This window comes from Patella vulgata, chromosome 2 (genome assembly GCF_932274485.2).
Source record: "Patella vulgata chromosome 2, xgPatVulg1.2, whole genome shotgun sequence".
Classification (NCBI taxonomy): Eukaryota; Metazoa; Mollusca; class Gastropoda; family Patellidae; genus Patella; species Patella vulgata.
Window position 1 is genome coordinate 18997815 of NC_065880.2, and position 24130 is coordinate 19021944.

The 24130-nt window shown below is 34.7% G+C and overlaps 1 protein-coding gene across 1 annotated transcript; it reads left to right on the forward strand.

The window, feature by feature from the left end:
* Positions 1–275: 275 nt before the first annotated feature.
* Positions 276–22439, forward strand: LOC126810445 (glutamyl aminopeptidase). Its single transcript, XM_050535518.2, has 19 exons — positions 276–1158; positions 5258–5405; positions 5686–5820; positions 8444–8564; positions 9195–9349; positions 9543–9656; positions 10227–10361; positions 10469–10534; positions 11129–11194; positions 14785–14969; positions 15239–15315; positions 15433–15575; positions 15728–15937; positions 17142–17215; positions 17701–17805; positions 18111–18281; positions 18531–18671; positions 20114–20195; positions 20572–22439. The coding sequence occupies exons 1-19, from the start codon at positions 557–559 to the stop codon at positions 20704–20706; spliced, it is 2865 nt and encodes a 954-aa protein (XP_050391475.2). The 5' UTR covers positions 276–556; the 3' UTR covers positions 20707–22439.
* Positions 22440–24130: the final 1691 nt, after the last annotated feature.

Consider the following 24130-nt stretch of genomic DNA (forward strand, 5'->3'; position numbering starts at 1 on the left):
TGCTTAGTTTACAAGATTATAAATCTAAATAAAACAAATAACGTTAAAAAAAACGATTAACACCAATCCACTAATTATTGAAAACGTGCCAATTGTACTTCAAAATGGTCGGTTCTATCCCGCATCGTAATGCAGTTGATATTAACACCTAATAGTTTGAACACGATCTTTTAAATATATAACTCCTTTGATAAAAATAGTATCAAACACTATACTCATGCTGGACATTTTGTATACACGTACCCGGCATCCAACGAGCGAATACAGGATATTTACTAATAGTAAACACCTTATCGCACTGTTAGAGCGGTCTAGTCGCTTGCCGTCAGTCGGTTTGGGGCTTTGGACTTAATAAGGTGCACATTTTCATTGTTGTTTTTTTTCTATAACACGTGGTTGGCGCGTTTTGAATATAGCAGCATAACCGTTTCTTAAAAATACCGATCATACTAAAATTAGCTGCGCTAACTATGTGATTGACTTTGGAAATAGGAGGATTAGTTCTGGTCTGTAATAACATTTTCTAGTTCAGCTTGTGTAGTTCAATTGTTTCATAATGGAATTCGAGGATAAAAGTAAAATGCAGATTAACAGGAGATTGTTGTACATATTCCTGTTGTTATTTATTATAATACCAGTTGTTGTCGGGGTTTTGGTGTGGCATTTTACGAAAGACCATTATGAAAAATCTCAATCGTCAACAGATAGTATTGTCGGTGGTGAAGAAACGACTCTTATGACCACTACTCATGGATACTACCCAGACCAACCATGGAGAAATTTACGTCTTCCGCGTACCATCGTTCCAGTTCATTACGACATCACTCTTTACCCTGATTTTTACGAAGATAATGGTTGGTTTTATGGAAATGAAACAATTACAATTCGCATTGACGAACCTTCCAAATATATTCTTGTTCATTATAAATATATGAATATTACACGGACAGTACTTACTAACCATAGAAATGGAAATGTCATTGCTATAGCACAAACTTTTTCCAATGAGGAAAATCAATTTTGGGTAGTTGAGACAGAAGAATCGTTAGCAGCAGGGACCACAGTGGATCTGTTTTTGCAGTTCGATGGATCGCTTACAAATGCAATTGTGGGCTTTTATAAAAGTACCTATGTCAACTCGCAAACAAATGAAACCAGGTAAGCCATTAAATATAAGATACAATACATAGCGAAGACACGACTGTGCGTGACATAAGTGTCATTGTAGGGAAAACATTCTCTTTATAGCATTCAAAATGAACCAGTCTACTTGAGATCACATTTTCGTTGCATATATGTAAACATATTACATACGCTTAAATTTTGCTAGGCGTAAACTGAATGTATTTGTCGTAAAATGACACTTCAATAATGTAATCAACTTTGGTTGCTACTTCAACGAAGCTACACTGGGAGCCTAAAATGGTTTTCTTATAAATAAAATATCAGATCGTTAATTTGAATTTGTCTTGACTATAAAACTGAGTAATGTTCCTGTATGAAGATTTGTGGCGCATGTTAAAAACCTTATGGTATTGGGTATCCAAAAAAAGGTTACGAGATTTCTCAAATATGTTTCTCTTTTTCTGTCCATGTTTTAATTAAATAGTGTTTGCTAGGGTTTTTTTTCTTTTTATTTTTCGCTCTGTTAAAATCACATTAATGTGTAATGAAACCTAGATAAAAATCGAAATAATACCTATCGCCGAGATAAGAATATTAACATAGTTAAATTTGACACAATTTTCTCGCCAGGGTGAAAATCAGAAAAATGAATTAAAAATATAATTGATCTAACGCATAGGCGTCTTCCTATCATTTGGGACAAAATGATCTTGAATCATGTGAGATGGAACATGTTCGGTGCCCCCGCCTTAGATTACTGGAATCAGTTCAAGAATAATTTATCGGCACAGCAACCTTCTTTTAACATTACGCCCACTCGACCCACTTAAGACTTTTAATTGCCTTTATATTATTACCCATATTTCTTTCTTTTTTTATGGAAATTACAGAACGTCACTGAACTCGTTCATCATAAAGCTAAAAAAAAAGTTATTATTACCACAAAGAATCTTTTAGGAATTCGACTTTTCAAAGGTTATGTGTTTTAGGAATTACATTATTTACTAGACAAAATAAGACATCTATTTGAAGACCAATTTATCATTAGTGTTTAACTTCATGCCACATAAACCCTTACTAAATATAACCAACATACCGATCCCCGAGTTCAAAATAACTCAAACTTATTATTAAGTCATAAGAAAACTCCACTGGGAATAAATATCAGGTTCTTAACTCCGTTATAAATGAGGATGATTTAATATTAATTTATAGCATTATTTGTTCGTAATTATAGATGAAAATTTCATTAAAATTATGAAATTACAACACTTTATTACATTTTGATTAAATCAACGATTTTATATTTGTATATTTCTTGGTTTAGATTCATGAATTAGTTATTAAACTTGAATGTGACATAATTTTTTAACACATGTATGAATAGAATAATAGGGACGGTTTAAATTTAAATTCACAATTCGTTGATTTTATACCACGACAATCTTAGTTTAGGTGGGGCAGTAATAATATGTCCTTTCATTCTATATAATGATATACATAATATCATATATCATATGCCTATTGAGTTCTTGGTTACATAAAAAGGGGATAAAAAGCAGTGCGTCGAAATAGTTTCTATTTTAATGGAATTTTTTTAGTTTAGCCCCTGCCAAGTGAAGTTACGCTAAACATATCTAGACACTGGCTTATATGTAACACGAGACATACCCACGATAATAATAATATTAACTTTGCCTGTGCTTTTGCATATATGATGAGTAAATCGCTTTAATTTAAAGGAGCTAAATCTCTAACATTTGGGACCTAGAAATTGACAAAAGTGGGTTGCAACGCATATAATACTGTAATATGAATGTATATAAACTGATTTACATTCAATGGTTTCCGTTTTTACTCCAATTTCAAATCAGTTATGTTCGGCGAAATAAGTCAGCAGTCTCAAGGGAGTGCAAATTTCTAGCGTCTGGTTATTCCAGTCTACATACGCCGATTGATTTGGTGCAATGTGTCTAGCCTCGTCCCTCGAGTCTCTTGATACAACTGGGGCTGAAGCGCATTATGGTACACGATTCGTGTACCAATGGTAAAATGTTTATTTTGTCTTAAAGTGATAATTTCATATTTTTAAGTTATATTTTTAAAATGTATTAAATTAAAGCCTTAAAATAGATGGTATCTATAAACAGACATACTTTAATAAAGAATAATCCTATAATTCACTATTGCCAGTTGAGAAATTGGCAAATATATCATTTTCAACTTCAAATTCAACGTTTGAAGATAGCTATTCCATGGGGTGGGGATAGAAAAACAAGGGAGGTGATTGTGTTATTATTTCCGGTGTGAATGATTTTTAAGTGTGAGAATGATACCTATGATCGTATAATAGTGAGCTGACAAACTATTGAGCAAAAGACATAGAAATAATTATGTTTTGACTTTCTTAGAAAATATGAAATTCTCGCTTTAAATATTGGATATCAAAAGCCCATCTTTTTTCCGGTAAGATCACAACATGAATGTTGATTTAATTTGACAAATAAATCGTGTTTTCAAGGTTGAATATTTTGGATGATAATGAGTTAGAGACTTAGCTACTTTAATATATAATTGACATAATTTACCTCGACTATGAACCACTGGAGTTTCCAAATAGCTGGCATTTTGTTATAAATGGAATAAAACGATAAGTGCAGTGGTCCCATCGTGTATGGCAATAAGCCAGTTTCGAAGACGTATTTAATTTTCTATCATCGCCAAGGGTAGTTAATTTCATTATCGTTCGAACATACTTTCATTAAGTCTTGTAACACAATACTACCACTATAACCTTCGTGGGAAAGAATACAAGATTTTACAATTCGTTGATTCAAACCATGGTCTAATTCTTAACATGTGTCAAATACAAGCCAACTAGTCAGATTTACCTACAGTAAAGAGTAAAATGAAGTTAGATAATGTACTAAATAAAATGTAATGATGCAACTTTTGGACTAGAAAAGAAGAATAAAAATTGGATGAACATGTTAATACTTCTTTATATATCAATTTAATTGATGTTTTGCCACGTGAATGTAGATAAACACCAAGACAGCAGTTTACAATCTTCTAGAAATAAATAAATCCCTACAGAAGTCAGGGTTTAACAGTGTCTAATGATGTCCAAATACAACAGAGCATGAGTAGGACAAAGTTTGGCAGTTCTTAAAGTCAACACGGTTTACCTCCAGGCCAAATGTGATGTTGACTTAACTTCTGGTCTTCGATAACCCCTAATCCCCCACGATTACTCTCATAACACCCGATACTTCTATTCACTATATTCATGTTTTTCATTAAATATTCTAATCTGCTACCAATAAAATGGGTTCAAAGTGAAACATTGCAATTTAAAGTGGTTCATTTTGTACCAAATTCTTTGGGTTCCTTGTATCAGCGCATCGTTATTTATTTAAACTTGGCATTTAAATTTGTCATAATAAAAGACTTTTGATGGGCATTGCGACCCATACTCCAACCCCTTTGTCATTTGCCAAGTAACACGTCTTCTAAAATCCAAGTTATCACTTCAGTCGGTCATTTCTTATACTAGAAAGGTATTGTCCATTCACATGTTAGAGTATAATAAGCCCCATGTACCTGAAGCAACGACTGCGAGTTTTACAACATCTTGCCGTTGCTAAATTAGTCTGAAATTCCCAAACTTTTAGGTAGTTATCTCCCTTTACCACAGACACGTGATACAAACAAGATTCGTTTATAGCCGCTGAAAGCTTTTTTATAGTTGAAACCTTACTCGAGCATAATGGAAGAACAAAAAGTCAAAGACATCGGCCAACTAACTCAGTTTTTTTGTCTTCGTCGACTTTTCTGCACTGGGTCGTGCTTTCCACATATTGAATGATCAGTAGATCTGGTATGCATTCACCACCCATACCTCCGTCACTACGAATGATTTGTAAATTGTAAAACAAACAAAACACAAGACTTCTTTCGAATCATAGAAGTTTGAAAACTGGTTAATACAAATTATAAACCCACAACTTGACATATTGGCGGTTTCGAACACCCGAATTTCAATATTCACATGAGCTGTGTGTTCCAAAACAATAAGTTATCAATATATAATTTTATGGAAGAATACATGTGTTTATTTCTTTTCGTACAGAAATCTGGCAACTTCAAAATTTGAACCAGTTGATGCTAGAAGAGCTTTCCCTTGTTTTGATGAACCTAATATTAAAGCTGAATATACTATTCATCTAATACACAGACCAGAGTACACACCGTTATCTAATATGCCAGCTAATTCTCCAGTAAGTTATTATACTATAATTCACCACTTTGGTTTTATAAAGTTGACTAATTGAGTTATGTTTCACCAACTAAACGTGAGCAAACTAAAGTGTATACGCCAACGTGCAATAACTTAATCGATAAAGCTACAAACACAGTGTCAAATTGATAGAATATGTCTTCATTTCTGCCTAAAGTCAGTATACTATATTAAAGTTTCTTTCACCGATGTATTATCCAACAGTTAGGTAATACAATTACATCTAGTCACTTTTATTGATAGAATATATATCTTTTCAGTCAATGGAGGTTAGCTGGTCAGCAGATCTAGTGAAAACATCTTTTCAGAGATCAGTTAAAATGAGCACATATCTCGTCTGCTTTATTGTGTGCGATTTCAAATACTTAGAAGCCACAACATCAACAAATAAAACGGTAACAAAGATAATCATATTTTCCGTCATTCACGATTTTTGCAGTGATAATAACATATGCACGAAATAGATTTTATGTTACAACTATGTGACCTCCTGGTATGAGGAGGGGTCTCATTTTCCAATATGGCAGCCAATTTACATTTTTAAATATATGAAATTCATATCATCCATAAATGGCCCTTTTACTCGAATGGTGATTTGGTGTTGAATCAGTTAAAATTTTTAGTTCAGCTATATATGTTTTCGAATAGTTAGCGTACTCTTGCCATGCAAGAGATGCCCGTCGTTAAAAGTTACCTGAACTTGTGGATTTCCACTTTTTGTAGTCATTTAAAGATTTTTGGTTTGTTCTTACCCGAAGAAGGGCTTATGCAAAGGTGTTTTTCTTATCCGCAGAATCTCGTATATTTTATTTTATATTTTTTAATCATGTAAGTCTTTTAATTCGTGTATGAGCAAGCAAACGACGTATAAGTAAATAAATCCTACTCTGAAAGAGACATCAAGATAAACATTTAGGAAAGTGGATGGTACATAGCAGTGTGAAGTGTTTGTATGCTCTTCATATTCTAACATCACTCCACTTAAAATCCATATTACAAACTAGCACAAACAAGATATTGTGTTAAATAGAATCTACAGAGACCGATAGGTAATAAAACGATAATACCAAATAATATTTCTGAAATCCAAGCTAACGTCGTCTACATATTTTACAATTAACTAGACATTACCAAAAATAAGTAAATTAACGACTATGAGAGGGAAAGAGAGAAATGTGGTTTAACGTCCACTCGACACAAACTATGTCATTTCGGGACTAACATATCATAGGGGTCTTTAGCAGTGGGAGTAAACCGGAGGACCCGGAGAAAACCCATGAGGCTGGACAGGCGACCCAACTCCTTGTCACGTACAACCGGGGAATCGAAACCACGCCGATTGACTCAATGACCTTATGATACAGCTCGCACACGCTAACAATTCGGCCATCCACCCCCACCCCCTAACGACTATGAACTACATGTATAGCAAATTGAAATGTCATAATACGAGGCAATACAGCAAGCGGTTGGTGCGTCAATGGAAAATGACCATGTCCATTCACCACTTGCATTATATTTTCCGGAATATAATAGACAAAACACCTATCGATGATAATTGAACTTAAAACAAGTTAAAACATGAAATATGTTACCTGAACTAGATAAGCCCTCAATCAAATCAATGCTGGTACCGAATCAGCCTCTGATATTAATATAAATAATGATAAATATAAGGTCGGAATATTCTAAAAGATGAAGGAATTCGGCTTTGAAGTTGTAAAAAATATCCTTCACTTAAACATGAATTATGCAAGAGATAAATCGACCAATTTACACGTGTTTCTTTAGGCCTTAACTGTTATATAAACTATTAATTTGGCATTTATTAACATGCCGAGACCATAATCAAGTCCGATTTTAAGTAGATTAGAACGGTTCAGCCATTTAATGATTTAATCTAAAAATGGTGAAGTAAGGCTAAACTTCGAACAACAGGTTACAATCAGTCCAAACATCTTGTCAAACCTTCAAAGGCTAATATCTTCGCTCAAAATAAAGTAATTTGAATGAAATTTTCAATATATCCATTTTGCATTATCAATTTTTGAACTATCATAGCAAGAACGACTTGCTCTTTATCTAAATCTTCGATAATGTATCTTTAAAGTAACATACTAGATGCTAAATGAATTATTCGATTTTCAACTATATGTGTAATGGGAAAGAACTGTTTTTATATAAAATGTACAGAAAAGGGTGAAATACATGCGTTCTGAAATAAATACATGTATATAATCTTCCCTTACTGCGACATACAACGACTGACGTCTTACATGTGTATATCTGGCCATATTTTGTAAAATAACATAATATATTTCATCTGTCTATAATTATTCTCAAATTCTTAATTATAACCAGTATAGCTGTTGTTTCTGAAATTTTAACAAAGTTATCACACGTATTTGCTATTGCTAGTGTTTTGACATCACTCCGCAGACACCAAGACTGGTTAACGTATTATCGTTTCCTAATTTCTTGTACTCAGTGGATAGGGTTTTTTTTGTTTTTGGAGACGTTGTATTTAAAACATTCATTCCTGCACTGCTATATAGTTTTCAAACCCCAAAGATCTAACTCATTGATGGACTGGATCGATCTAACCCATTTATGGATTGAATAGATCTAACCAATTTATATATTGAATAGATCTAAATCTAAATCTTTTTCTTCAGTGTACTGACATTTAGATTTCATGTAAACACACATCCAACACTAGAAATGCTCACTTTTTCGAGTTGTCATGTTAATTAAAGGTAATAGAAATTTATCACTGAAATTTAGGGACTGTACATCGCAGTTGGCGCTTACGGTAGGCCCCAACGGGTCCATTTGATAGTACTTATGTGTTATGTGTGTGTTCGCTGGTTTATCTGCGGGATTTATATGGTTGTTGTGCGGGACGCGGTTCTCCTGTACATACTATTAGATCTATATCTGTATTTAATAGATGCTTCAAAATGCAATAACATCAAGTTGGTCATTATTGATGGTAAACAATGGTTTATTCCTTTTTAGTTGAGAGTTTATGCCACACCAGATAAGATAGACCAGGCACAATACGCTTTAGATGTAGGTAAACATACCATGGAGTATTATGAGCAGATATTTGAACTTCCTTATCCGTTGCCTAAACAAGGTAATGTTCATAATAACCCCTAAAATTTTATACCTGTTATAAGTATAAGGTCTCATGTTTACACATGACCGACGATGTTGTACGTTATTTATGTTGGTTTAAACTATAAATTCGTGCTTATGCTTAAATTGGGTCCAGACCTTGTAATGTATATATCTATATGTTACAGCAATACGATAACTTGAAATTATAATTTTGTAAAAACGTATTCAGACACTTGTTTTACCCCAGTAGAACTTTACATTAGAGCACGGAGCCAAGTTTATATCACTTGGAAGTGTACGATTGCAAATTATGCAATAGTGTCCTCTTAATGAAACTAAATTTTGCACCAGTATTGTTTTCTTGGTCTCATTGGAATACATTAAAGTAAGCATGTTACACAATGGCATTAGAAGTAAGTAGTTTATTAATGTCAAACCATTATTCTTTTTACGAATATTTGCAGAAATATTTAGTAGTGGGAAAATTTAACACCTTATAGAGTCCAAACGACATTATTGATTTAACTTACTAACGATCGTATTAATAAACCCCAAAGATCTACGATGCAACGCTTTTTTACCCCCTATACTACCGCCACTATATTAATATCAACTAATTGTCGTTTCTTTATTCTCGCCTTTTAAGATATGATAGCTATCCCGGATTTTGTATCTGGTGCTATGGAACATTGGGGTCTTATTACCTACAGAGAGACCAATCTTTTATACGATGAGAGTAGCGCTTCTTCTACCAATAAACAGAGAGTTGCAACAGTAATCGCCCACGAGGTTGCACATCAGGTATAGTAAGGAAATTATGTTGTAAATTCTGTAAAAAGTTTTTAATATTTTTCAAAATGAATTACGCTTGAGGAAACTGTAAATATAGTCGTAATTTATTTCTAGCTCAAACGACAGAAACATGTTAATCTGGATTATTCCACATGAAAAATAAATCATCAATTAATGTTTTTTTTGGTTTTTTTTCTTACAGTGGTTTGGTAACATAGTTACTATGGATTGGTGGGATGACCTCTGGTTAAATGAGGGTTTTGCTAGTTTTATGGAATATTTTGGTGTTGACACCTACGAGACGGATTGGGACATGGTAGCATTTTTTAGCCTGATTTTATTTTGATTCTTCTAGTCCAATTTTACCCCCATGATCGTAAATTAGTAAATACGTACCTCCCTGTGTTTCTTTTCTCTATTTAATATATCTACAATTATGTTAATCCCAATGAATTGATCAAGAGATGGTCGTGTGAAGTAATCCATGTTGAGTTATCACGAGAAAACGATGAGTTACGTTGGCTCTAATGTACATTTTATATATAAACAATTATATATAAATTTCGTTTATTATGGAAGCAAGAATAGAAATGACTATTTTGTCTTCCTGCCTAACATTTATCCCCAGACTAGATAAATTATAGAAGACATATTGACATTAAAAAGGCCATTTATTCATTAAATGGCATATATATTTGAATTATTTTAATGGCATAATATTTCCATTAATATACTTAACAGTCTTTCTGACAAAATTTCTATCTTACATAAATGAGCAAAATTAGTAAACCTCTGATCAACGATGTGGGGTTAAACACCGCCATAAATTGAACTTCTTATAGACGTGGAATTCACCCATTTTGACGCTACCATTACTATGTTACAGATGGGCCAGTTTGCAATACTTGATCCACAACCTGTCATGGTATTAGATGCTGGATTAGAATCTCATCCAATTGTTGTTCCTGTCCAGAAACCAAGTGAAATTAATGAAGTATTTGATGCTATATCATACAATAAGGTAAAGTGGAATTCTTGTTATAGTGATTATTATTTGTAGACATTTTTAATAAAATGTTATATAAACTCTATAATGCATACACGACAACGTTTACTTTTTACTTGTAGGGTTCATCAGTAATTCGTATGATTGAGTCAATTATGGGAAAGGATAAATTTTTCAGTGGAGTTGCGGTAAGAAGTGTCTTCCTTTTTGTCTCCATATATATATATATATATATATATATATATATATATATATATATATATGTTTTAGTGCTAATACATGTAATGTATTAATAAAGATGAAATGAAATTAAATGGGGTTTAACGTCCTACTGTTCTGCTCCGACTGGGATAATGAAGACGAGTATACGCCATATTGCGCAATGAGGGAAATTTTGCCCGGATAGCGGCACTACGGCCTACTCTTATATCGAATTTCAACTGTCAAGGGATCTTTTACGTGCACGCCAATGTGTACACGGGACCTCGGTTTTTCGTCCCATCCGAACGACTAGACAGCTGTCCTTGTCAGGCCCTCCGTCCTGCATCACGGCCAATGCAGGGATGGAACACCCGACCTCCTGAGACGTTCCGGAATGTTCAAACCTGTGTCACCTCATTCACGAGATTCACTAATATTACGTAATCGGAGAGAGAGAGAGAGAGAGAGAGAGAGAGAGAGCATCATTGTCAGTTGAAACTATATCTACTACTTAATGCTTTACTCGAAGTTTTGTCTTTACTTTCGAATTAGAATTATACTTATTTGTATTATCATTATAGAAATATCTCAAGAAATACGAATGGGGTAACGCAAAAACAGATGATTTATGGCAGACGCTGAGTGAGGTAAGCTTGTGTTACTTATTGTTATAACTTACATGTCATACATCACTAAATAGAGGATGATCTTTTTTATATTATGTAAATAAAAATATGTCGTCCATGTGATATCAGTAGCACTTGATATAGTATATAGTCTTGTTTTGTAGGGTTTTAAGGACAGTCTAACCGCAGTATATTTCCATCGTCTCATATATTTTATCCGAAAGGTCATGTTGTGTTACGGCGTACACTAGACAGTGGGCAGCTATTGCTAATTCCACAATAATAACCTTCTAATTAGTATTAATAAATTAAGCTGAAACCAAACCCACTAACATATGCGAAAGATCCATAGCAAATTTATACCTTTCGTATAACTCAGAGTGAAAATGTATGTAGATCAAAATCGAACTGGACGACTCGAACAAGTGGATTAATGGCTAAAGTTATAGAAAACAAAAGGATTATTCGGGCTAATTTCATTTAAAACGGATGTAATTAGTGGTTTTACATTTTTATTACACAGGCATAAATATATTAGTGTTAGGCCTTAGTATTCGAATATTCGATCGCAGAACTCATGTATTCGAATATTCGTACATGTATACTAGCATAGGCAGATATACGAATACTCGACATAAATTAAATTTCATCGATGTCTTCCCGCTGTCGTGCGATGCATACGTTGCGATCAGATTGTCCCTATTGAGTCCACGATCTGGTACGTGCAGATACGTTTTGATACGATCAACACGATTGCTACGACTGACCTCAGTATATGATAAGACCTGACAGGATCACCACGATTACTCCACGATTAAAACCACGATGTCAATCGTAGCCCGAATCGTGATAGTGAGAACATAGCATAAAATAATTATTATAGTAGTAGCGGCTTGTCATTAGTTATATATAGCAGCTCGGAAATTGCATTATAATCACAGATGTGGACTCCCGCAGTTTGTTCAATGGGGATTGTTATAACTTATATATCATACATCACTAAATAGAGGATCTTTTTTATAATATTATGTAAATAAAAATATGTCGTCCATGTGATATCAGTAGCACTTGATATAGTATATAGTCTTGTTTTGTAGAGTTTTAAGGACAGTCTAACCGCAGTATATTTCTATCGTCTCATATATTTTATCCAAAAGGGCACGTTGTGTATACGGCGTACACTAAACAGTGGACAGCTTTTGTTAATTCCACGATAATAACCTTCTAATTAGTATTAATTAATTAAGCTGAAACCAAACCCACTAACATATGCGAAAGGTCCATAGCAAATTTATACCTTTCGTATAACTCAGAGTAAAAAAATGTATGTAGATCAGAATCGAACTGGACGACTCTAACAACTGGATTAATGGCTAAAGTTATAGAAAACAAAAGGATTATTCGGGCTAATTTCAGTTAAAACGGATGTAATTAATGGTTTTACATTTTTATTACACAAGCATAAATATATTTGTGTTAGGCCTTAGTATTCGAATATTCGATCGCAGAACAAATGTATTCGAATATTCGTACATGTATACTAGCATAAGTCAGATATACGAATACTCAACATAAACTATAATTGATCTATGTCTTCCCTCTGTCGGGCGATGCATGAGTTGCGATAAGATTGTCCCTGTTGAGGCCACGTTCTGGTACGTGCAGATAAGTTCGGATACGTTTTGATACAATCAACACGATTTCTACGACTGACCTCAGTATATGATAAGACCTGACAGGATCACCACGATTACTCCACGATTAAAACCACGATGTCAATCGTAGCGCAAATCGTGATAGTGGGAACCTAGCATAAAATCATTATTATAGTAGTAGCGGCTGGTCATTAGTTATATATAGCAGCTCTGAAATTGCATTATAATCACAGATGATATGAGCTCCCGCAGTTTGTTCAATGGGGATTGCAAGGTCCCACATATGTTTATCCAGATTAGAACCTGCTAGCCAATGATCAGCGCTTGCTTTATCGTGTAAACTCGAAATCGAATGAGCATCAATTTCCAGAAGTTGCTTAATTAGTCAAGTTTTATCTGGGGATACCAACCACTAACTTCGGAAAGGGGGGCATTGTCATAGGCAGGTGCGATATGCTCTTGATTTTACCTGATCCATTTACCCGTAATATGATTTCATTTTGATAACGCTTAGGCCAAGTGCGATCAGCAACCACGCAAATTAGTAAATCGGCAAATGTGACCCGAATCTCAATGCCACAAAAGCAGTTAGGATGAACTGAGAGATTAAATTAATGATAGATCACAGATTACCCGATCCATTTATCCTTAATATGATTTCATTTTAATAACGCTTACGCCAAGTGCGATCAGCAACTACACAAAATCAGTAAATCGGCAAATTTCACCCGAATCTCAATGCCACAAAAGCAGTTAGGATGAACTGAGAAATTAAATTAATGATAGATCACAGACTTTGAGATAGTCCCCGCGAAAACGAATCGGGTGGCATAACTAATATTCACAAAGGTCAGTTTTTGATCAAAAGTATTCCAAGAGGTGACTGCTTATTCACGATTTTCGGTTTTTAATAAAGAAAAGGGATTATTTCCCCTTTTTAAATACACCTGTACACCAAATGTTTATTTCTTCTTTCTGATTCTGGGAGTAGAATCAATTCACAACCATAACTTCAATCAGGTTTGATTTACGTTTGCCCTAGGCCTGTTTATGTGACACAAAGCCTGGCTATGGACGAATTTATAAAATAAAATATACACATTAGTGGACTTTACATTTAGATTAGTTCGACATTAGTGGGTTTGTGCTCCAAGGGCGAATTGTTAGCTTATTTCCTGAAACATATTTCCCATCATTTATAAACACGCCATTGTTCTGTTCATATTTTAATTATTAAGAGTTGGTATACACTGATGATAACGGTATTTTCAAATCACACGCGTGCGCCACCAAGTTATTACCGTGATACGATCTTGCCTCATTATACAGTTACGAATTTAAACCATGATCAGGTTGCCTAACAGAATTGCTTTCTCGAATAAAATGAAATGGGGTTTAAAGTCCTACCATTCTGCTAAGGAAAACCCACACTCAGGCGCCATGCAATTTGCCATGACTGACAGTGTGTATACGGGGCCTCGGTTTCTCGTACCACCCGAACGACTAGACGCTGTTCCTACCGCACCAATGGCGAGAGCGGAGGGGGCGGCTGGGTGAATTCCGACGAACTTCCTCGGTTACTGATTTAGCCATCCCACCCCACCAGGAATCAATACCTGTGTATATTATAACATTCTGTATCAGGGCTGACAACAATGGTATTCCGTTGATACTTTGCGAATCGTTTTCAAGATCATATTATTATCAATCATTGAATGGTTAGTTAAATTAGGGTAAAAGATAGGGCCCATTGCAGATTTCCTCATAGGTCGCGTGATTGTTGACGAGATTATGGGTTAGGGTTAGCACCAGTCTTCCCCCTAACTCTATTTACATCTCGTGATCTAAGACCAAATCTGCAATGGGCCTTAGCTTTTAGCCCTAACCTTTAATTAGTCCATACTTTGCTTACGAGTCCAGGTTCTCAAAAAAAGCTGTACACTTCCTCTTTAATAGGTTGATGGAGCCCCCAATGTTAAACATATTATGGATACGTGGACACGTCAGATGGGTTTCCCCTACATTAATGTGACGTTTAATACTGAAACAAGTAATGTGGGGAAGTCAACAGTATCTGCTTCACAGAGACGTTTCCTTAGCGATGCAAACACAACCTTTGATGCCGCTGAATCCGAATTTGGGTGAGTTCTTCTACAATAGTCTTCAATGAAATTTTCAAAATGAAATTTGACTAAACTATTTTTTATAATTCAAACTTCTGTAACTTCATGCAAAGTATGTTCTCAGGGGAACGTTGAAATGTAGTGTGAAAGCATAACACTTTAAACTAGCCAAACATAAAATGATTAACTGATTATTAAGGTACATAATTTAGCGTGAGAAAACCACAAAAGTCGAAAAATGTTGTTTTTAACTTTTTTTTAAATCTAAGCTTTGTATTTTTCAATAGGTATAAATGGTACGTGTCACTTAATTACATAACATCTGATGGAACAAATGGTAGTCAAGCTTTAGATTTAACCGATCGTAAGTATTTGGACACTTCATTTTGAAAGCAACCCCAGAAATAAAATGTCTCGATTTAGTTCATTTAATATTCGTTTTGTGCCTGAATCCTTTATTTGAATGTCCGTTATCTTCCAGAGACCTTCACTATTAATATAGATATCAGAGATCAAACAAAATGGATAAAGTTTAATGCTGGTCAAACGGGGTTTTACAGAGTTACCTACCCTGATGATATATGGATTAGATTTGCAACGGTATTAGCTAATGGTGTTACAGGGGTAAGACTTTCACATATTCTCTTAATTAGAATCAATCTATCAATAATTATGTATTGGTTTAGTATTTTAATTGTCTTTAAATCCCCAGAAAACATAAAGGTCACAAGGCCATATTTTATTCTTGATTAAAGATGTGTATTCTTTAATTACAGTCATTACCAATGAGTGCTGTGGACAGATCGGGTTTATTAGATGATGCATTCAGTTTAGCAGCTGGGGGATATCTCAGCTATGACGTAATGCTGAGTATGACTTTATACTTGGATAAAGAAGACAGTTACATTCCTTGGGATTCAGCTGCCACTGGAATCAACTATATTAGTCATATGTTAGAATATGGTTCAGATTTTGGGTCATGGAGGGTATGATATTTATATCTCATCCAAACTTAGTACCAATTACAATTAGGAGTTAAAAACCGACTGTTTAGAATTTAGAGGGCTGTTATTGCTCATCTGATACGTTTAATCAATGATCTCGACCTGTAAAGCAATAACAGTCTCATAAATTTTAAACAGGTCTGTATCGATATTGTAGCCCAAAATATTAAACGACGTACTTTATTTCTTTATTTCGTGATTTTTGACGGTGGTTTTTTGCACAGCTGTATATAGATAACGTCGGTAAATGTGACAAAAGGGTGTATCTAAGAATTTCGAAAGATTAAGAAATATAACCTTTCGCATTTCAAAATTTCCACAAATCAAGATACAACATTTGGACACGTGATACCCAGCACAGCTCTAATTGGAGTAGAGATACACAGCTTAGACAAAAATGTGCATATTAATTGGGAGATTTTAAAAATGCAAAGAAGTGTATTTGACTAATTTCCCGAGATAAACCCTTTTGACACTTCACCGACGATATATGGCTTTGAATTTTTGGTTTTAATGACGTAAAAACCAAAGAAAACAATTTTGACGTGATGAAAATATCTTGACGTAATAAGTTAACACACTGCTCTCGTCCGATTTGGTTAACTGGCCGTGTTAACATTCGTGTGATCGTGAAGGTATGTTGTATATCGCACTGATGCGATTGCTATACTGATTTAAAGACTTGTCATTTCGACGGTGTGATTGTTACTTAGCCAAAAGCCCTGTATGAAAATCAGCATTTTTTCTCTACCCAGATCAGTCAGCGTTCTATTTTTTTTAAGAATATGCCACCATAAGTTAATAACAACCTTGTGTGAGTTATAATATTTTTTTCAGTGTATAAAATCTTTGAATTTGACCAGTCTGATTAGTTATTAATAAATATTCCGGTTCGTTCTCCTAATATTTCCAGGTTGTACGTGACAAGGAGTAGGGTCGCCTGTCCAACCTCGTGGGTTTTATCCGGGTCCTCCGGTTTCCTTCCACTGCTAAAGACCCCTACGTGCAAGCGAATTATTGAAATAAAATTAAACCATATGTTAGTTCCGAAATGACCTTGTTTGTGTCGAGTGGACGTTAACCCCCTCTCTCCCTCTCTCTCTCTCTCTCTCTCTCTCCTAATACTAATAGTTGATTCATTTCGTGTAGTATAATGATACCAGGTTACATGTTTTTGTTCTTTTAGAGCTATGTACTTGCCAGAGTAAAACCAGCACTGAATCGTATAGGTTATACGGACACAGGATCTCATTTACAGAAGTGAGAAACAATATTGAAATAAACCCTAGTAAACGTGTTATAGAAATATAGTTTCAGGTTTTCACGCCATTTGAAGTTATTGATTAAATTATATATTATTTTACCCTTTAGGTATAGTAAATAACCCAATACAAACACTGTATGTAACAAATCAAAGGGGGTAATTAACGAAATAGATTCTATAAAACGAAAGGATAAATGGAATAATTAGTAAATATCCAAGTCGGATACATTTGTTTTTACAAACAATATCTTATTTCGTTTAACATATTAATGTGGGAATATTACAGATCTGTTAAATTAATTTGTTTTTTATAAATAATATCTCTTTCATTTGAAATCAGATTTAGGAATATTGAAAATCTATTAAATTAATGTACTGGTCAATTTTCTGACTGATACCATATGTTTTAGTAGAACGTGACTTCTTCTTCCATTTTCTTTCATACTAATCTGTTATACCACATTCCCTTTCTTTCACACAGGACACTCCGAGTTCAGCTAATAGATTTAGCTTGTTATCATGGTGATGAAGATTGTCTAAACTTCGCAGCTTCCCAATTTAGGAACTGGTTAGACAATGGCATCGCGTAAGTTACTAAGTGTCTTGTTTAGAATTGTGATATCCATTTGTAATAAACATGTATGTATTTATTATATTCATTATACCTTTGAGTGGTAGATATATTATAATATAGATAAAAAAACTTAACTTTACCTGTTGAAATTTATTTAATGTAAAGATTGTAATCCTTTTTGAGAGAAAATGGCAAAAGGGGCAATTTTAAAGATCAAATGTTCAAGAAGGAAACAGCTATCTGACCTTACACAGAACTGTAAAGCAAAAGAGAACAAATTATATCTCTGAGATATTGTTGTGGTTATTTTATTTTAGGGTAAATCCTAATCTGAGAACAACCGTATATAAATATGGAATGTCTAAAATTGGTACATCATCAGACTGGGAGCTCATCTGGCAGAAATACAAAACAGAAACTGTCCCTCAAGAACGGGTTAAGTTATTATACTCCCTGTCTCAAACTAAAACAATATGGCTACTTTCCAGGTAGGTATCCATACCTGTTACTAGTTTTGTTTGGGCTTTTTTTTTTGCTCTCCTGATCAGTTTTTATTTCCATTGAAGTGATAGATATTAGAATTTAATCGATCTGTGATATTTTGCAGAGTATAATAGACATCTTTTCCATCCTCGTGGAGAGCTACTGGTGGATCGGTATAGTTGATATACATGTATATTGTATCTGTATTGTGTAACATATTGTCTAAGAATATGTTTGTTGTTTTGTTTATCAAGATATTTAGATTATGCCAATGATCCGGATAAAGTACGATCACAAGATTTCTTCACGGTTATAATCTACATAGCGCAAAATCCTGCTGGTAATAATTTAGCCTGGAATTGGGTTCGTGAAAACTGGCCAAAACTCGTAGACAGGTACGTAAATGTCCACAATGCCAATCAAGAAATTATTCTTCAATTTTAAAAGTACCGCTTTGATTTAGCTGAAAAATGAAAGGGTTGTTTTGGTTAAATTTATCATATTACTGGTAATTCGTTTCACCAGAGGGAAATTTGTTCTTATTAAAAATTAAATGGATATGATATCGTGTTCGTTATATGATAAATAAACTATAGTCAGTCATGTATACATGTACACTGGTTCACCAAATAATATTCGCATGGCCTTAGCTCACCTTGAGTAATACAAATGCAATTTGGTAGTCAACAAAGATTATATTGTATATTGTAGTCAAATAGTAATAAATGCAGCTTTGAAAGTAGATATAAAGAAACAAACTTGCCTGTTGATAATAAAAGGCCCACCTTAGTATGCCTGGTATTGCACGAAGGGTTTCGGTAATAGATGGTTTAAAAATAGTAGCGTCACAACTACGGCTATTATTGACCGTAAAACACATCTGTGTGGGAAAGTCAGTTTGGTATTGAGGCGGATAAAGTAGAAAATTAAGTATTAAGTATCAAAACAACATTTGTGCCAAAATTCACAAGCTTACCTGTCCGTCGAAGATAGTACTTTTAGAAGCCTGTAAGCGCATTGGGAAGATATGAAATTTATAGTCCCGTCAACACATTTCTACTATATGTTTAAACATGTACCAACAAAGGTTTAAATGTTTTTGTATAATGCACGGGAAGACTCTTACAAGGATCCCCAATGGAATTGTTGAAATCTTAATGACATGGCATTGATTGGTTAATGGAAGATCAAATGTGAGCCTTCAAATCGGATAGGTGCCGTACCATAACGTTTGACTGTTAATATTTGTGAACAAGATATAATATAATGCATGGACACTTGGGAATCTCCTTTCGAAATCCTGGAGCTTGTTGTGGAAAATTTCTGAGGTATAAGCCCTAGGTTGATTTGGAAAGCTTGAGAAGTAAAGTTAAGATTGCCAATAAGATTCTCTGTATCATTACAGAGTTGCCATTTCAGTTCACACTATTAGATCATAAATTTCAAATTTTCACTAAAAGTATATGGATTTACAAATAAGCGTGTCTTATCTGGATTTTATTTTTATCAAGCTTAAGGCATCTTATATAGTTAGAATTCAGAGTCACGCTTCTCGATTAAACACGGTCTGCAACCGGATTGCCAAATCTGTTACACATGTAAGGAAATTATTTAACAAAAGCAAGGAAATTGGTCAATTATATTGGATATCGATTGATTTTGTTATTGATGCTCGTCATTAGAAAACCTTTTTCTATTTTCATAGAAATCGTAATGTTTCTAGTTGTACGCACACTTTAGGCTTTGAAATAGAGACATCAAATATCTATTGGCTAGGTATTCTAAGAAGAGTACACATACCTATATTACACTGATAATACTTATGTTTATTTACCAGATTCACCTTATATTCTCGACATCTTGGTCGCCTGGTACCTTCAATAATATCTGGTTTTAATTCTGAATTCCGTCTCCAAGAGGTAGGTATATTTTCTTCCTCACTTTTCTTGAAACAAAACAGTTGATCTAGACTACATCTAGCAAGGGTCAATGGGCAGGGCTCTATAATTAGCTTTTGTCCACTTCGGATGAGTTACAACCTTCAGGGACAATCACGTGCACCTGCAATTTTGTTGCCCACGTGTCCCCCCAGCATGCGATTGTACTCGTACGTTGCAAAACAATTATTTATGCTACGCGAGAATGACGTGTTGAGGGAATTTAATTTTCTTAAGATATAAGTGTATATATAGGTCAAAGTCTCGTGTTTCATTTCTGAGAACTGAGTACAATCATTCTCATTCTAATTCAAGAAAAACTCTCGGATCAATTCTCTCCTTAACTGCTATTTTTCAGGTTACGAGTTTCTTTGAAAAATATCCAGACGCTGGTTCTGGTTCTAGAGCAAGAAGGCAAGCTCTGGAGAAAATAGCTGTAAATGTGAACTGGATGACGAAATATAGCTCTGTTGTTATTGAATGGCTAAAATAAAACATGCGTAGGCGCCTGTGTCTTCCTATAAACTTAAGTTTAATGTGTACCATATATTATCTATAATTATATGTGTGAAGTAATGAGTATTCAATATAAAATATTACAAATGTATATTACGATTTATCAGGGAGGTTATGTATGATCATTTATACATATTATATGGAACAGTTAAGAAGTTACTAAGTAATCTTTCAGAGACATTAAGTGTTCTAATAAATACATGTAGTATATAGTTTATGATTGTAATTTTGATGTTAAGAGTTTTAAATACATGTAAAAATTTATACAAACGCCTTTTTTATATTTTGATTGTATTTATCATTTTCTTGTGTATACTAGTTTTATGTGTATATATCATCATTCCTCGACATTTAGTGTGGAATAATAAAAAAAAGCATGTGTTAGATTTACAAAACAAGACATGAATTGTTAATAAAACGGCCAGAGCATAAATTACTTTGGTTATATTACCAGTAATATTAATCCTTAAAGATTCTTTCCCGCGTACAAATTGGGTGATTTGATGAGATATTTGGACTAAAATGATATTCAAACTAATTAATCTATCAACATTTTGATTCAAATCCTTCTCAAAACATTGTATTCGCGAGGAAATACTTCAAGCTATAAAAAACTTTTATAATAAGTCATTATTTGTGTCACGTAACTTGGCTGTCGCGGTACCTAACAACGGGTTTGAGGAGAATGAGGAGAATTCATTCTATATAAAAGACGAAGTTGTCTTTAACTTCTGTCCATTTAACATAAATATCGAAGCCTAATTAAATTCCGGGATTATCCACTGTCCACGTCTTTTTCCGTGGTTTTTATCTTTCACTTCTTCCTAGTCAGCTCACTACATCAAGCCCTCCCTAACGCTGAGAGATTAGACAGTCTTCGCGAGAAACCTTTGACGTCACTCGAGCAGGCAGCTATTAATCGCCAGGCTGCCAATTAGTGACACCCTCTCATTTTTGTCTTGTGCGTAATTTGCGTATTACATAAATGATATTAAATGGGGTATAGCGTTCTGACAGCGGTGCCAAGACCTACTCTAAAATCGAATTCCATATAACAAGGGGGAACCACCCTGGAAAATCACGGTGAACTTTCACGGCCAACACGTCTTATTCACCGAACCATTTCAGCCGCCCATTAGAGTAGATTCAATTTATTGGATTTGATCTCCATTTCTGAAAATGGAATCTCCAGAATATAAAGTCAATTTCCCAGTTCCTTTATAATCGTGGCATTCGCAGCACTCGCGGCTTAGCATCCTGGTCGAGAAGAACATTCCGATTCCTACAAGACTAACCTGGGAAAACCACGACACCCGTCATGGAAGTACTGAAAACTGAATACGATCAGTACAGGGGGACGTATTGTCCAGGCTTATGTTTTGTTTGAATTAGGTTGATTACTAATTGTTCACATTACAAATGAATACGCGATAAGTAAGTAAACTTTAAATGTCTTATAACACAGAACTCCCCCTATCAAATGAGCTAATGGCTAACTAATGTTGTCATCAGTTACAAATGTTTTGACAACATTAACCAGATCGTGCAAGACCTAAAGGATCTCTAAAGCTGACGTAACACTACAGAAATCTAACCAAATGATCTGGATAATATTCCGTAAAGATAAAACTTTGAAATTTGTTATTATAATAAACCTAAACTTTTTCCCTTGTTTAAGCTTTTCTAAAATAAAGATCTATAATTAAAATCGTTGGGAAACTCTTCCACTTTATAAAGCATTTTAGTCATCCCATAAATACTACAAAGAGCTCTTATTGTAGTATTTACACAAGAAAAACACATTCAGTTTTTACCAAGTGCAGAAGCGGCGTTTTGGACCTAACATTATTGCAATGAAATGAAATGAAATGGGGTTTAACGTCCTACTGTTCTGCTCCGAACTGGGCTAATGAAGACGGCTATACACCATACAGTGTGCTATGGGGGAAATTTTGCCCGGACCTACTCTTATATCGAATTCCAACTGTCAAGGGATCTTTTACGTGCATTCCAATGTATACACGGGACCTCGGTTTTTCGTACCATCCTAACGGCTAGACAGCTGTCCTTGTCAGGCCCTCTGTCCTGTATCAATGACAAGGGGGAACCACGCCGGAACATCTGGATGAACTTTCTCGGTCACGCAGGGATCGAACACCCGACCTCCAGGCTAGCGAGTCCGCGTCCACTTAGCCATCGTGATCCCCTAACATTATTGCTTAAAGGAGCTAATTCTTTAATCTTTGGAAATGAAATGAAGTAAAATGGGGTTTAACGTCCTACTGTTCTGCTCCGACTGGGCTAATTCAGACGGGCATGAGGGAAACTTTGCCCGGGTATCTTTTACATGCATGCCAATGTATGCACGGGACCAAGGTTCTTCGTCCCATCCGAACGACTAGACGACCGTCTTTGTCAGGACCTATTTTCTGCACCACTGACAAGGGGAAACCACGTCGGAAAATCCCGATGAACTTTCTCGGCCAATGCAGGGATAGAACACGCGACCTCCAGGCTAGCGAGCCAGCGTCTTACCCACTTAGCTACCGTGGCTCCCAACTAGAAATGGACACAAATAGGTCGCAGCGCATACAATAATGTAATATGAATGTATATAAACTGATTTACATTCAGTCGTGTCTGTAATTTCTTATCAGTTACGTTCGGCGAAATACAGGAAGAGTCCCAAATGAGTAGCATTCTTTGGCCTCTGTTTATTCCAGTCTACACCGGTAGTATTCTCCCCTGGGATATGTTTAGCTTCGTTCATCGAGTCGCGTCATTACAAATGGCGCTCAATAGCATTCTGGCACGCGATTCGTGAGCCAATTTTAAAATGTTCACCGTGTCTCAAATATTGGATATCAGATTTAAATTGACCAATAAGTCGTGTTTGCAATGTCGAAGACTGTGGATGATATTGAGTTAAAAGACTTGGCTACTTTAACGCTTTTAAATCGAGATCAGTCGGTATCTTTGATTCTTCGGAAAGCGCGAAAGACGAACGACGAACAATAGGGAAATTACGCTGTAAAAATTAAAACTAAATATTTCAAGACGAAATGTGCTGATAATATGAGAAGGCGTCTATTTTAAATACCATTCAAAGATATAAAGTATTTATTTATCTCTAGTTTATTTATTTTTCTTCATTCATTCATTCATTCAAATGTACTCCAATAAAACAATTAAACACAATGCCTTAAGATACTTGTTGCAAATTAACCACAACTTTCATCTTGGCACGTTCTTTTGATTTCGATGCTGATTTTATGGTTCAAGCCTATAAATACATAAACTCTTGTATTCGTTTCACTATCATTCAGCACATGAATACATTTATTTTTGTATAAAATGTTGTTTTTTCAAGTTACAGAACTAATAGACCCACTTACTAATCG

Bases quoted from the DNA above. Each gene is read 5' to 3' on its own strand.
- LOC126810445 (XM_050535518.2), top strand. From the start codon at position 557: ATGGAATTCGAGGATAAAAGTAAAATGCAGATTAACAGGAGATTGTTG. The intron at 5,821-8,443 runs GTAACAAAGATA...ATTCCTTTTTAG, and splicing joins CAACATCAACAAATAAAACG to TTGAGAGTTTATGCCACACC. The intron at 11,195-14,784 runs GTAAGCTTGTGT...CCTCTTTAATAG, and splicing joins TATGGCAGACGCTGAGTGAG to GTTGATGGAGCCCCCAATGT.